This window comes from Drosophila innubila, chromosome X (genome assembly GCF_004354385.1).
Source record: "Drosophila innubila isolate TH190305 chromosome X, UK_Dinn_1.0, whole genome shotgun sequence".
Classification (NCBI taxonomy): domain Eukaryota; kingdom Metazoa; phylum Arthropoda; class Insecta; order Diptera; family Drosophilidae; genus Drosophila; species Drosophila innubila.
This window is the reverse complement of record NC_047626.1, coordinates 12019751-12032203: the sequence shown is the minus strand read 5'-3', so window position 1 is coordinate 12032203 and position 12453 is coordinate 12019751. Positions and strand designations below refer to the sequence as shown.

At 38.8% G+C, this 12453-nt stretch overlaps 5 protein-coding genes across 7 annotated transcripts; 3 read left to right on the top strand and 2 right to left on the bottom strand.

The window, feature by feature from the left end:
* The first annotated feature begins 101 nt into the window (after positions 1-101).
* Positions 102-1629, top strand: LOC117793416 (abscission/NoCut checkpoint regulator). Its single transcript, XM_034633726.1, has 4 exons — positions 102-256; positions 318-562; positions 621-1128; positions 1191-1629. The coding sequence occupies exons 1-4, from the start codon at positions 209-211 to the stop codon at positions 1449-1451; spliced, it is 1062 nt and encodes a 353-aa protein (XP_034489617.1). The 5' UTR covers positions 102-208; the 3' UTR covers positions 1452-1629.
* A 238-nt stretch (positions 1630-1867) lies between these two features.
* LOC117793415 (glycosyltransferase-like domain-containing protein 1-like) lies at positions 1868-4505 on the bottom strand. Its single transcript, XM_034633725.1, has 3 exons — positions 4097-4505; positions 3735-4017; positions 1868-3243 (listed from the first exon to the last, which is right to left on the bottom strand). Exons 1-3 carry the CDS (start codon positions 4176-4178, stop codon positions 2496-2498), a joined length of 1113 nt encoding a protein of 370 aa, XP_034489616.1. The 5' UTR covers positions 4179-4505; the 3' UTR covers positions 1868-2495.
* Positions 4506-5145: 640 nt separating this feature from the next.
* On the top strand, positions 5146-6294 carry LOC117785316 (protein stunted). 2 transcript variants are annotated; one of them, XM_034623273.1, is made up of 4 exons: positions 5146-5298; positions 5461-5591; positions 5781-5816; positions 6165-6294. In XM_034623273.1, the coding sequence occupies exons 1-3, from the start codon at positions 5267-5269 to the stop codon at positions 5792-5794; spliced, it is 177 nt and encodes a 58-aa protein (XP_034479164.1). In that variant the 5' UTR covers positions 5146-5266; the 3' UTR covers positions 5795-5816; positions 6165-6294. The 2 variants fall into 2 exon arrangements, with proteins under 2 accessions (XP_034479164.1, XP_034479156.1); XM_034623265.1 differs by lacking the exon at positions 5781-5816 and having other exon boundaries at positions 5147-5298.
* A 41-nt stretch (positions 6295-6335) lies between these two features.
* Positions 6336-8502, bottom strand: LOC117785299 (peptidoglycan-recognition protein LE). 2 transcript variants are annotated; one of them, XM_034623243.1, is made up of 6 exons: positions 8258-8502; positions 7898-8153; positions 7515-7826; positions 7041-7154; positions 6921-6985; positions 6336-6857 (listed from the first exon to the last, which is right to left on the bottom strand). In XM_034623243.1, the coding sequence occupies exons 1-6, from the start codon at positions 8261-8263 to the stop codon at positions 6501-6503; spliced, it is 1110 nt and encodes a 369-aa protein (XP_034479134.1). In that variant the 5' UTR covers positions 8264-8502; the 3' UTR covers positions 6336-6500. The 2 variants fall into 2 exon arrangements, with proteins under 2 accessions (XP_034479134.1, XP_034479143.1); XM_034623252.1 differs by having other exon boundaries at positions 8262-8502.
* A 400-nt stretch (positions 8503-8902) lies between these two features.
* LOC117793567 (28S ribosomal protein S30, mitochondrial) lies at positions 8903-10831 on the top strand. The gene is made up of 2 exons (XM_034633920.1): positions 8903-9459; positions 9511-10831. The coding sequence occupies exons 1-2, from the start codon at positions 8996-8998 to the stop codon at positions 10736-10738; spliced, it is 1692 nt and encodes a 563-aa protein (XP_034489811.1). The 5' UTR covers positions 8903-8995; the 3' UTR covers positions 10739-10831.
* Positions 10832-12453: the final 1622 nt, after the last annotated feature.

The following is a 12453-nucleotide window of genomic DNA, read 5'->3' as shown; positions in this document are numbered from 1 at the left end:
AAAAGTTGGCATCACTGGTGCCTTAGAGACATGGAGTGCTAAATATCGAAGCTATCGATAGCATCAATATACAGTATATATCGTGACTCACAATTTGTGAGCGCTGATTTTGTCTAATAAGACACTTTTGTTTACATTTATTTCTTCTGTCCTTCTTGCAAACTTTACAAAGAGCTGACGTTTTTTTGTTTTTTGCACTCGTTACAAAATGAGTTGCTATGGATGCAGTCGCAAATATGGTCTCTTCTGCAAGGAGGTAAGCACTGACAAAGCATGAGTAAGCTAATTGGGATTAATTGGATTTGGGATTTGTATAGCACGGTTGTCCCAACTGCGGTTACTCCTACTGCGCCAAGTGCCTGAAGAGGCCAATGCCGGTGCCACGTCAAGCCAACAAAGTGCTCAACGTCTGCCTCATCTGCTATGACAAATTGTCGAAAATGCAGGCGGTCGCCGATGCCGAAAAGGTTGTGGACTGTGAAGCTCTGCCTGGTGAGCTGGTGACCAAGTTGCGTCTGCCCCCAAAGAGCACAGACATCGAGGCAGCTGATGCGCTTTTCGAGTGAGTATGCGGGCTATTCTCTACTGTTCATATAAAGTATCTGTTCATGCATTTCTAGCAACGTGCTGCCTTCGGAGGAACTGGCTGCTGTGCTGGCGCCCATAAGCACTACGGCGCCTGACGAGGTGACAGCAGCTCCAACAGCTGCAACTACAGATATTGACGAGAATCTGGACAGCGCCATAAGCAAACGTTTGCAAAATCTAAAGGCTGTGGAGTCGACTGATGACGAGATACGTGCACGTCTCTCCAGTTTGAGTGGCATGCCGCATCAAAAGAACTATGATAAAAAGGATCTTCTGTTGTCGACGGACAAACGAAGCGATCAGGACAAGATCAAGGATCTGCTGCAACAGTTCATGGGTGAAACTGAGCTAGATCAACGCATCGATGTTGAACGCACTGATGCCATTTCTGATATTGAAAGACGTTTACGCGCTTTACGCGATGCTCCCATTGAGGGTGGAACTGGAGCTGGAGCTGCAGCCAGCACATCGGCCACTAATACTCCCAGCGACAATGAGGATGAGAATGATGAAACTGTTTTGCAAAATATCATGAAAAAGGTAACCTTCTCTCTATACTCTTAAATCCACTGTCTTCTCACGTTCTCCGCTTACATTTTCAGTATGTCGCTGAATCACGTTTGCCGGCAGAGGCTGTTCTGGACGCGGAACTGGGTACGACACCCAAACCTAGCACTAATGACACCGAGGAGCTGCCCTGGTGCAACATCTGCAATGAGGATGCCGTCTTCCGTTGCCTTGGCTGTGATGGCGATCTCTTTTGCGCTCAATGCTATCGGGAATGCCACGACGATGAGGAATATCGTGCCCATGTCAAGCAGAAGTACACAATGCCACCAAAATTTAAAGAGAATCATTTCTGAAACATTTATGTTACCAAAGTTTTGTTGAATTTTATTTTACTCTCATTTATGCTTTGTTTTTCTGTTCATTTTTAAACTCGTTCTCCAAGTAAATTAGCTAGTTTTTTAAGCCTGTGTACATACATGTGAATATGTACTATAACTGTCAATATTAAAATATTATTTGTTAAGCTATAAATCATTTGTTTAATTAACTAGTTCTTATAATTAAAGAAAAGGTTAATTTCTGTCTGTAGAAAAGTATTTAAAAATCAAATCGAAAGTCATGAAATAGAAAGGGACGAACATAGGATAGAGAAACCGGCAATGCTCGTGTTTAAACAGACAATTTTCAACCTCGACTAAAATTTTCCATAATTAAAAGTAGACTGTTCAAAAATTTGCTTTAAGATACAGCTACAAATAAATCTCTTAAATACACTTTCTTTCACAGAGCATTTAATCCAAAATCATATAGCAATAAAACGTTAAAGATAATTGTTTATAAAAAACATATGTCTGTGTGTGGATCGCTTAGATCATAACAAAAGCAATTTTAACTTATTGCTAAACGCATATTTAATTACAACAACATGCATTTACAGCATTTTAAGTAATTGTTTTGGCTAAGAAAAATATATTGACATTTGTTTTCAATTTTTAAGATCTCATAATATCAATGCAGTTGTAATAAATGATGTTAAATTTGTGACTTACATCCATTGCCAAAACAATTACTTGACATACTGTATATAGCTGCTAACAACTGTATATAAAATTAACAAGTTTTAAGAGGAAATCGTAAATTAGATAATTGACAAATATTGAAATGAAAAAAAAAAATAAAATCAAGTACATAAAATCTGTATTAAGCTATCAACCTATATATACATACATATATGTATAGTTTAGTCTGGTAAATTGGTCAGTTATGATTACTTTATAATTTGCATATTGGCTTATGAACTAAATTCGATGCGTATTGCACAAAACAGCAACTGGAATTCTCATATTATATATGTATTTTAGATATCATCTTAATTATATATGTTTATAAGGCCCACTTTAAACGGAAATGCGCATCTTTTCCAGATATTTGGGCACCAAGTGTTGTGCCGAGTAACGTTCAAAGGTAAAATAATCAAAGAATTTGTCACGATGCCGACGAAAGATTTGGGGATTTCGGCACCAATTGTAAAGCATTTTGATAAGCGAATTGGACGTATTATATAGATTCTCCTTTGGATAGATTTCGGGATAGACGAGCTTATTGGGGGCAATCGGATAGCAACCACAATAGGTGGCTTCCAACATGGCAACACCGTAGAACTCATGGCCAGCCGTCGAGATGACAATGTCGCCAGTTAACAAGGTTTTAATATACTTCTCGCGTGTCAAGTGACCAAAGTTGATCAGCTTGGCGCCCAGTTTCTCCTGAATGCCCTCAAAGGCCTCTGGTATCGCCTGATAGCTCTCTCCACATATTGTCACCTTAAAGTCAACCTGTCGCTTATTCAGCTCCATTAAGACTTCCACCAGCAACTTGGGATTCTTGTCATGCTCCCAGCGATGTGGCCATATCAGATGCAAGCAATCCAACTCCGTGTTCAACTCCGCCGTGTCCATAATGTGTCGCTTGTTGGGAAACGCATGAAACTTGATCGGAAAATACAGTACTTCGCATTTCTTTTCGATGCGTTCACGTATGTGCTTCAGTTTAAAGTCCGGCTGTATGTTCAGAAAGGGCTGCACATTGTCCAGAAATGACATGCGATTGAAGTTGGAGTTAAAGAGGACGATGTCCGCAGCCAGGCTGAAGATAGAGAATTCGAATTTATTTATTTAATATTTAGTGTAAACTAAGAACAGTTGATTAAAATTTAATAAAAACTGTAAAAAATGTCTATAAGTTTTAAATTTTTTCTTAATTTTCGTGAATTGAATTTGAGCATTTTTAATAATTTTTGGATTCTTACAATATTTACATTTTACTGCCTATTTGTATATTTTTAAAAAGTACTTCAGTACAAATTTTCCATAGTTTTATTTAAAAAAATTAAATGTTCATGAAATAAGTTTTTTGTCTTTTTTTTTTTTTTATTTTTACTTAAATAACAAATTTTCAATAGTTTAAATTTAAAAAAAAAAAACAATGAAATTAAGTTTTTCCTGCTAATGAAAATATTTTAATAGTTTTTGGATTCTTACAATTTCTCTTGTTTTTTGGTGGAGCTTTTGGTATATTTTTTCAATGATATTTTATAGGTATGAGTTTTTTCAATAGTTAGTTATGAAAATAGTTACCAGGTGAGAATCTCATTCAAGCCATATTGACAATCGCGCTCTTTCACCTCACGTACGGGATAAACCAGTTGATTCTCATGGAAGTAGACAATCTTCCGGCAAGTGACGAGATCGGGACGCACGCCTATCAACTCGGCCAAGTTCAGCACGGAGCTCGTGATGAGCACTTTGTAATCGTGCTCCGGCGGAATGAGTTGCGAGAAATACAAAGCTGAGGTGCGAGCACGCCAGTGCCATTTCTTGGCGGGAAGACTGAATATCTCATAGTCGGCCTGATTGAGACCTGATCAGATCAATAAAAAGCATGTATATATAAGTACATAAGTGTGTCTGCAAGTTCAACAATAACAGATATTACTTACACTCGACTAACGTATCTATTAGCTGCTTATGGCTGCCACCAAAGAATGGCTCAATGATTAAAATTGGCGGCTTGGCAGACATTGCACTGTACCAATTGGACACTGGGGACTGGGCACTGAGGACTGGAAACTGAGAATGGGAATGGGACTAGGCGAGAGAGTTGTGCAATTGACAAAAAGTGCGTTCAGTCTAACCTTAACCCTTGGCTAGACTCGTTGCACATGTTTTCTCACATATTCCATGTAAACGTAAATACATTAATCACTGGCAAAAATCAATTCATTACGATCTTAGCTTGTCGTCTCGAAATAACATATGTTATGAATCTGATTCTCTATAAATGTTAATTTAAATATTAAATTAACTGGTCAAGTTGTTAGTCCATCGACCATGAGTGTTAAACAACAACTGTTTCACATGTGTGCAAGCGAGACACAACATAAACAAAGCTGTCAGACTGAGTACATTTGCAGCAGCAGCAGCAAAGCATCGATGTTATATCGCTATCGCTTCAAATGCAAACAACCTAATCTTTGTTATCGATGGTAAACTGATTTTTTGGATAAAAATTATAAAAATTTAGTTTAACATTTTAATGAAGGTTTGCAGTTCGTCAGCTTTCGGAAAGAGAAAATATAAAAATTAATTCTAGAAAAAATTTTTTTGAAAAAATGTACAAAAATTCAGAATACCTTTTTCGGAAATGTAAAATTTTTTTAAGTAAAAAAATCAAACCAGATTGGAAATTTCTACTGGAGTGGTAGCCCGAAAAACAACGGCACTTTTCGTTCACTAAAACAGTCGTTTTTCAGAGTTGGCGCCATACAGCGATAAACTTAAACTTAGGTATTGCAAATATCAAAATACCATAACTTTGCAATGCATTAATAATTTTAAGAAACTTTTAAATTCGAAGTTCCATAAAATTAAGATAAGCATTTTACTGAAGGTATGAAAATTCCCACAAAAGCTCTGCAAAAATGTTAAGTTACCAATTTTGTCACTTGACCCAATGTGGTGCATATTGCCAGATCGGTGAGCTTAACAGGGTGGCAACTTTTGGTCCAAAACAGTGTTTCCGAACGATTCGATACAACTCTAGCCTGGCAGTAGGAAAGGTTCGACTTTTGTGTTCATCGTGCGAATAATCTGCAAAAAAATTTGACAAAATGACCAACGCCTGGAGAGCAGCAGGACTTACGTAAGTTAATAATATACGCACTTATTTGCAGCATACAAAAGTTGCATAGCAGCGGCATTGTTATGTCTGGCTGCGTTTGCAAGCGTTACGTAATTGTTGTTTGCTGAAATGTCATGCACATGCAGAAAAAATGGCTAATGATAATATTTGTGCATGTTGCAGCTACATCCAATATTCCAACATTGCGGCCCGTGTCCTGCGCCAAGCTTTGCGCCCGGAAATGCGTGTGGAAGCCGCCAGACGCGACGCCAGCCACGTGAAGTTCACTCCTTGGGCCAACGGCAGGCCAGCACGTAAGTAATCGTTGTGCAATCCACACACAATCCACACACGATCCACACAGACCGGGCTCTGTTTATGAATTGCTCCAGCAGTGTTCGCTGGATATGAGAGTGGATTATGTAAAACCAAATCCGATCTATGCAGTTAAGCAGTCACACAATTAAGTCTAAAATTTATATATATATTTATGTCAATTGCAGATGAAAAAGATTAAATTATCAGTCATGTAGCAAGGTGTAAGTTATTGAGCTACCCCGCGTTAAATAAAGTTAAAATAAATGTATCAAGTTCTAATGCGTCTGTTAAACCTGCATAAATACTAATTAGCTTTACAGCTCCCAAAATTCCCAACCAATACTTTTGATTAAATGTGTTTCTCGATGATATATATTTAACAATATTTCTATCGATTCCCCCCAAAATTGCGACTGATTAAAGAAAGAAAGCTATTCAAAAAAGTCTTCTCTCTTGTTTCCATTTCTATGTTTGTATCAATTGATTAACTAACTGCAAGTCTTGCCATTTGTTGTAAACATCCGATCAATATTAATATAACTATATTCTTGTTTCATTTATAAATCCAGCACGCAAAGCGGAAACTGCCTAGATGATCCCTAATAAACTGGCGGCCAACGAGATTCGACGGCAATCAGCTGAGATGTTTCCATAATTAAATTATACGAATTAAAAGAATATTAAATATGAAAACAATTTGAAAAACAACAAAAAAAAACTGTCGATTAATTGATTTTAAATGCATGAAATTGTTATACTGTTGCCAGTATATTTATATATTTATATAAAGACACAAAAAAATGGTAACAACAAATTATTAAATACTAAAGCCAATATTTGTCCAGGACAATCACCAATTTATATTTAACGAACTTCAGTTCGAAATGTCATGTAAATCGCATCTGTTAATCTTCCTGAGCGATATTATAGAAATGTGGCCAGGTTTGGATCTCCTCAAACAGTCGACGACCCGGACTCTCGGTCGAATTGCATTGGCAGTGACAAATTAGCCGGTAATCTGGACTTATATGACCGTCCTCGACGCCGCGCGCCAACAGATTCCGGCACATATTAAGCGCATCCGTTGTGGGCAACTCACGCATAAAGCATCCAATGAAACCAAAACCCAGGGCTTTTTTATTATAGCCCAGGGTGTGTGCTCCCACAGTTTCCCAGCCACGACCCTCGTATACATTGCCATCGCAGCCGATAAGAAAATTATATGCAATGTCATTCCAGCCACGACCCTCGATATGAAAGGACTATAATTAAATAGACAACAATTAGTCACATTTTCTTAACATCCATCCATATTTTATACTCACCTGAATGTCGCGGATTAATCGCACATTTATGGCTCTTTTCTCGGAGCTCTCGGTGGCAGTGTGTACTACATTAAGTATGGAGATTAGTTGAGAAAATCTCAGATCATGTTGGATACTTACATATGACTACATATTTAACGGGCAGCTCTAGTTTTACGGGATCCTCCATGGGCTTTTGGGCTAGCCAGGAGTGTCGGGGCACTATGGAACATAGCTCTTTGGGTAATTTGAATTCTAGAAATGTGGAAAAAAATTAAGATCGCTTAAGACGAGTCCTTAGTCTTAAATACCCGTTACTCAATCTAAATATGTATTAATTGTATCTATAAAGCTTCAAGTGTAACAAAAACTAGAAAAATTATTTAACGATTGTTATGTTTATCCAATCTTGAAGCGATTACGAGGCAATATTATGAAACCATGTGTGTTAAATCGGGTTACTCTATCTCTTTACAATTCTCAAAATTAGTTTTTAACACAGCTGCCGATGCTGATTAAGAATACCTTGCTTATACTTAATATACCCTTGAGTTCCATGAGTAACGGGTATAATAAATAATGCGATTTTCTCTGGGCAAATGTGCTACTGCTTACTTTGGCTACTGATAAAAACATTGGCACTGACACGTTCCTCGGACTCATCCAGCTCCTGTTCCTCATGGTTCTGTTCCGGATCTGGCTTATTCACCGGTGACACCTTTCGACGCACTCGACGATGTGTGTTGCGGGGACGTGATGCTGCAGGGGTCTCAGCGATGATCTGTATGTTGCCGTTGATGTTGGTGACATTGCCAATGTGAACGTTGGTGGAATTGCTGATGTTCACATTGCCCACCGTTTGAATGCTGTTGATAGAGTTGATCAGATCGCGCAGTGTGTCTCTTATGATGGAGCCTTTGCTATCGCCTATTGTTAAATGTATTTATAAATAAATTGTGAACATATGTATATGTACACTATATATGTTAATGACTCACCCATTCGTGTGCCCAGTGCCATGGTGCTGACTTCTTCGCCAGCGTCGTCATCATCATCATCATCATCATTGTCTTCTAGTTCGGTGAACGTGTGCTCACTGTATTTATAATCATCCAAGCTATCGACCACCGATGACTCCGCAATCGATTCCAGCTCATCCTCCTGGGATTCCAGCCATTCTCGAGTGCGCTCCTGCGCCGCTGTCAATATTGGCATATTGGACATTTCTTTTCCTTTTAACACTTTTTCCCCTTTCTGAGCGCGTGACGTCCACAATTAATTTTGATTATCAATATTTTAATAAGAGTGCTATGCACAATAGTATTTACATGTGTACATATGTTTATATTTTTACATACATACATATATTGATTCGTAGTTATTTGATAAGTTTCCCACAATATTGATAAGATACTGTGGTCAGCGAATTTGGTATGGTGAATATATGCAGCAAGGACAGTTGGGATTCACATTCATCTGTGATTTACAATAGAAGCTAAAAATAACAATGTTTAGTCGTTTCACATAATTTCACAAATACTGTGCAAAAGCAAAACAAAGCGATCGTCATTAAAGGACTAGTATGCTGTTAACCGATATTGCAAGCAAAATACGTATAGACAAAGCAAATCTTATGCAAGCGAAAGTTGTTATTATCTAATCTAATACAAAATTTTCTTAATTATTTAATTTAAATATGCATGTTGCCTCATTATTCAATATGGCAAAAACTGTTCATCAGTCTACGCAGAATAATTATTTAATGCAACACATAATGTAAGTGTGGCAAAAGATTTTATAAAATTTAGCAATTAGTTTTCTGAGTTTGTTTGCACGGATTTAAATTTGCTACATTGATAAATGTTTGCAGGTGAGTATGTTGAGCTGCATACTCAGCTGTTTACGATGTATTGCACGGCTGCCAACGATACTTTCTAATGAAGTATCGATAACGTGCGGTTTACAATTTGACAGTTGCTATCGTTATCGTTCTTGCTAGGCCCGATGTCATAACCTCGTTGGCGGCGACTTACGGCTCTGCCATTCCTACTTTATTTACTTTAATAATTCTGTATTAAACTTGACGAACAGCGAAAATGTTGACGCTGCGCCGTGGAGAGCAGTTGCGTGCGCGTCTCCATGCAGTCTGTCGCCGCTACTTGGCCATCAAAGCGGAGCCCAAGGCTGTGGCCGTCGCTGATTCGGAGTACAGCGCAGAGCCGGAGTATCCACCAATTCGGGATACCAGTTTTAAGGCACGCAAGGCGCAAACGGCTGCCGAGTGGCACAGTGAGATACGTGAGGTGGCCACCGTTGAGGAGAAAATGATAAAAGTAAATATGCCGCGTTATTATGGTTACAAGGTGGTGGATCTCACCGACTCCTCCGTGCCCTACAATGCCCTGCCGCTGACGCAACACTACACGCGCACTGTGCTGGAGGAGCTGCCGTTATTGCAGTCCACAACGGAGTCCGACAACAAGGCGAAGATGGATGCAATTGTGAAGGCGGCACGTGAGGACGTTATTGAGGCATTGGAATACGCTCACGATCTCTACAAGTAAGTTGAGTGAGTTTTAAGGAGTACATCGAGTATAACATGCAATTGCAGGCATCAGCTGACGCTGCTGCAGACGCCACCAGATGCCGTGACACGGGAACGACAATTGACACAGATCATCTTGGAGCAGATTAATCGAGCTGCTTTGCAGGTGCTTAGCGCGGACTACGCGCACCTGCAGGATATCGAGATTGATTACAATCCACGCCACGAGGCCTTTTGGGCAGTCGGTGGCGTCGATCCCCCCAAGAATGTTGTCAAATCGAAAAAGGGCCGAGAATGGCAGAAAGAAGATGCCAACGACAGTGTGGACCGTCTGGTGCAATACACCGGTGAGCCGTACCTGGCGCTGCGCCATCGCCATCAGCTGCCGACGTGGAGGACAAACGAGGAGAGCGAGAACCTGGCGCTGGCCAAGCAGCTACCACGATATAAGCACGATGCACGCACCTTGGGCTACAGCACAAAGCATCAGCATGCGATTAATGTGCCCGGCTATTGGCCCAGTGCCAATGCACCCAACTTTGGCCTGCTCTCGTTCCAGTCGCGTGCCCATCTTCAGCTGCGTCCCAAATCCTATGGGGAGCGTGATGAGCAGGAGGCATTGCATGCACTGGCAATTCAATCATCTTATGCCTGGCTGCTGGCACAGGCTAATTACAATGGCTTCAATACCTACAATGAGTTGACCTATCCGCTGAACACTCAGACTGTGATCACCAATGGACGCGACTGGAGTTTCTACGAGTATCAGCTGAATACACTGCTCATTCATGGTTCAAATGTCGATGAGAATCGCCGTGTGAATTTCTGTCGCGGCACAGCAGCACAGCCACTGTATGCTGAAATCTCGCCCGAGGGTAAATGTGTGGACTTTAATGAGGCGACGCTGCGTCAGTTGCTCATCCTTTACAGCAATGTGCCCAGCATTCAACGTACTGCAGATGAGCTGCTTCCCTATGTGAAAGGACCGACGCTGCGTCGTGTCGCCGACTACGAGCACGCGGAGAAACGTGAATTTCTTGAGCAAATGTTCAAGCATTTGGCGTCTAAGCGACAGCGTCACTTGGAGCTGCCTGAGATCTACATGTGGGAGAAGCTCTACAAGATCGATAACAGCACACGCAACATGGAGGCGCGTCGTCGTTTCTTTGAGTTGGACATTAATCCGTGGCGTCGCACACTCGACCAGCACGACAAGGAGTATGTGCCGCGTGCGGTGCGGCCGGGTGGACGCAAGGATCGCGAGGGTCGCTTCAAGAAAACCTACTATCCATAAACACTACTGTTGTCCCATTAATATTTTTTCTTTTTTTTTAATTTTAAAAGTGTAGCAACTATTAATTAAAATAAAATTGTTTTGTTGTACAAAGCAACGATGAAATTTCTCTCACTCTCCCCCATTTCTCCATGTTCCGGAACTCAGTAATGCAACTAATTCTTTATTTTAAAATTATTAAGGAAAACAGCAAATATTTTGTATTCCAGCCCAGTTGAAAAACAATTTGCATTTGTTTAATTCCATATGAATTTGCATTCTTTAATATCCGTTTTATTCTTCTGTTTTTTTTTTATTGTTTAAAACATTTTATTTAATTGCATATTGTATCGTTTCTTGTGTTTTATTTACTAAGTTAACATTTTTTTGCCGTTGAGTAGTTGTTGGCATTTTAAATTTTTTAGTTTTTTTTTTTAAATTGCTTGTTTTTTATTTTTTTAGTTTCTCATTTTATAATGCATTTCTGTGTATTTGTGTGTGTATGCAGTACATTTACTTTGTGTTTTGTTTTTTTTTGTTTTATTTTGCTTTGCTTTAAACGTGTTTATCTTTTTTATTTCTAAAACAAGTTATTTACTTTGATTTTTTAAATTTGGATTTTACTTTTGTTTTTTTATTTTTATTATACAACCATATGCTTGCTTGTTGTTGTTGTTGTTGTTGTTTTTATGTTCATGGTTTCGAATAATAAAAGTTGCGGACACACACAACAATCGAATACGAGTGAGAATATTCATAACTACAATTTGAGGCCTTGTTTGTTGTAACGATTTATTGTCCTAGACCAAATGAAGTGTCCATAGAGCCCCGTTTCCAATTACACTTTCTCAACGATTTCACCAACAAAACTTTTAGCAAATTCTTGTATTTTTACGTTCGTGCCAAACATGTTACTTTAAGATAAAGTGTGATTGGATTCAGTTTAAACCATACGAGTTTTCGTAAAGGTCAACATTGGGATTAATGCCTTATTAGAGAGGTATGCCACATAGGCTGCAATTCCTGTCACAACTGTTGTGCATTTCACTTTCGCAACAATTTCGGGGCAAAAAGTATTTCCCTAAAAGGAGTTTGGAAAAGGGAAATAAAAGCTGGTGAGATAATAACTTTGTTATGATCTATCAAATTGCGATATTTTTGGATGTTTTACTCGTGTGTGTCTTGTGTCACAAACTATAGAAACTGCCCTCGCTGTTGTGTGGTGTATGTGTGAGTTGTATATATGCATTATAGTTCTACTCTTTCAAATGTAAGTCACGCTCCTTATTTGCAGCATTTTGCCTAATCACTAATTAGAATTAAGGATTTATAGATGTACTTTCTACATGCTATATTAAAATTACATACTTTTGGCTTTTCAATTATTTTAATTTTTTTAAGTATATTTTATATTTATTTATTGTTTTTTATTTAGCACTTATTTGAAACACAGCTAATAAACATGTGTATTTACTTCAAGTTTTTTTTTTTCATTTAATTCATTGAAGTTGTCTTAGAAACTAAGCTTAACTTAAGTACGATTAGTTTCTAACTCATCACGAGCATGAACACACTGTACATAGTAGAGTATCTGTGTGTCTGCTTGTCTCTCTGCCGGTCTGCGACTGTGTATCTTAAGTATTTAGTTTAGATATTTGCTTTACACCAACATCACTTGCAATGTTTATCGTTTATTTGAAGTCCATTCCGAATATTACTTTCGCCTCAATTCCCTA

What these genes read in the sequence shown, in the direction of transcription:
- LOC117793416 (XM_034633726.1), top strand. Translation starts at nt 209, where the DNA reads ATGAGTTGCTATGGATGCAGTCGCAAATATGGTCTCTTCTGCAAGGAG. An exon ending in ATGGTCTCTTCTGCAAGGAG is followed by an intron (nt 257 to 317) that starts GTAAGCACTGAC and finishes GGATTTGTATAG; the next exon opens with CACGGTTGTCCCAACTGCGG. An exon ending in TGCAAAATATCATGAAAAAG is followed by an intron (nt 1,129 to 1,190) that starts GTAACCTTCTCT and finishes TTACATTTTCAG; the next exon opens with TATGTCGCTGAATCACGTTT.
- LOC117793415 (XM_034633725.1), bottom strand. Translation starts at nt 4,178, where the DNA reads ATGTCTGCCAAGCCGCCAATTTTAATCATTGAGCCATTCTTTGGTGGC. An exon ending in AATAGATACGTTAGTCGAGT is followed by an intron (nt 4,018 to 4,096) that starts GTAAGTAATATC and finishes TGATCTGATCAG; the next exon opens with GTCTCAATCAGGCCGACTAT. An exon ending in TTGAATGAGATTCTCACCTG is followed by an intron (nt 3,244 to 3,734) that starts GTAACTATTTTC and finishes CTCTATCTTCAG; the next exon opens with CCTGGCTGCGGACATCGTCC.
- LOC117785316 (XM_034623265.1), top strand. Translation starts at nt 5,267, where the DNA reads ATGACCAACGCCTGGAGAGCAGCAGGACTTAC. An exon ending in TGGAGAGCAGCAGGACTTAC is followed by an intron (nt 5,299 to 5,460) that starts GTAAGTTAATAA and finishes TGCATGTTGCAG; the next exon opens with CTACATCCAATATTCCAACA. An exon ending in GGCCAACGGCAGGCCAGCAC is followed by an intron (nt 5,592 to 6,164) that starts GTAAGTAATCGT and finishes TTATAAATCCAG; the next exon opens with CACGCAAAGCGGAAACTGCC.
- LOC117793567 (XM_034633920.1), top strand. Translation starts at nt 8,996, where the DNA reads ATGTTGACGCTGCGCCGTGGAGAGCAGTTGCGTGCGCGTCTCCATGCA. An exon ending in TACGCTCACGATCTCTACAA is followed by an intron (nt 9,460 to 9,510) that starts GTAAGTTGAGTG and finishes ATGCAATTGCAG; the next exon opens with GCATCAGCTGACGCTGCTGC.
- LOC117785299 (XM_034623243.1), bottom strand. An exon ending in TGTTTTTATCAGTAGCCAAA is followed by an intron (nt 7,155 to 7,514) that starts GTAAGCAGTAGC and finishes CCACATTTCTAG; the next exon opens with AATTCAAATTACCCAAAGAG. An exon ending in CGTTAAATATGTAGTCATAT is followed by an intron (nt 6,986 to 7,040) that starts GTAAGTATCCAA and finishes TACTTAATGTAG; the next exon opens with TACACACTGCCACCGAGAGC.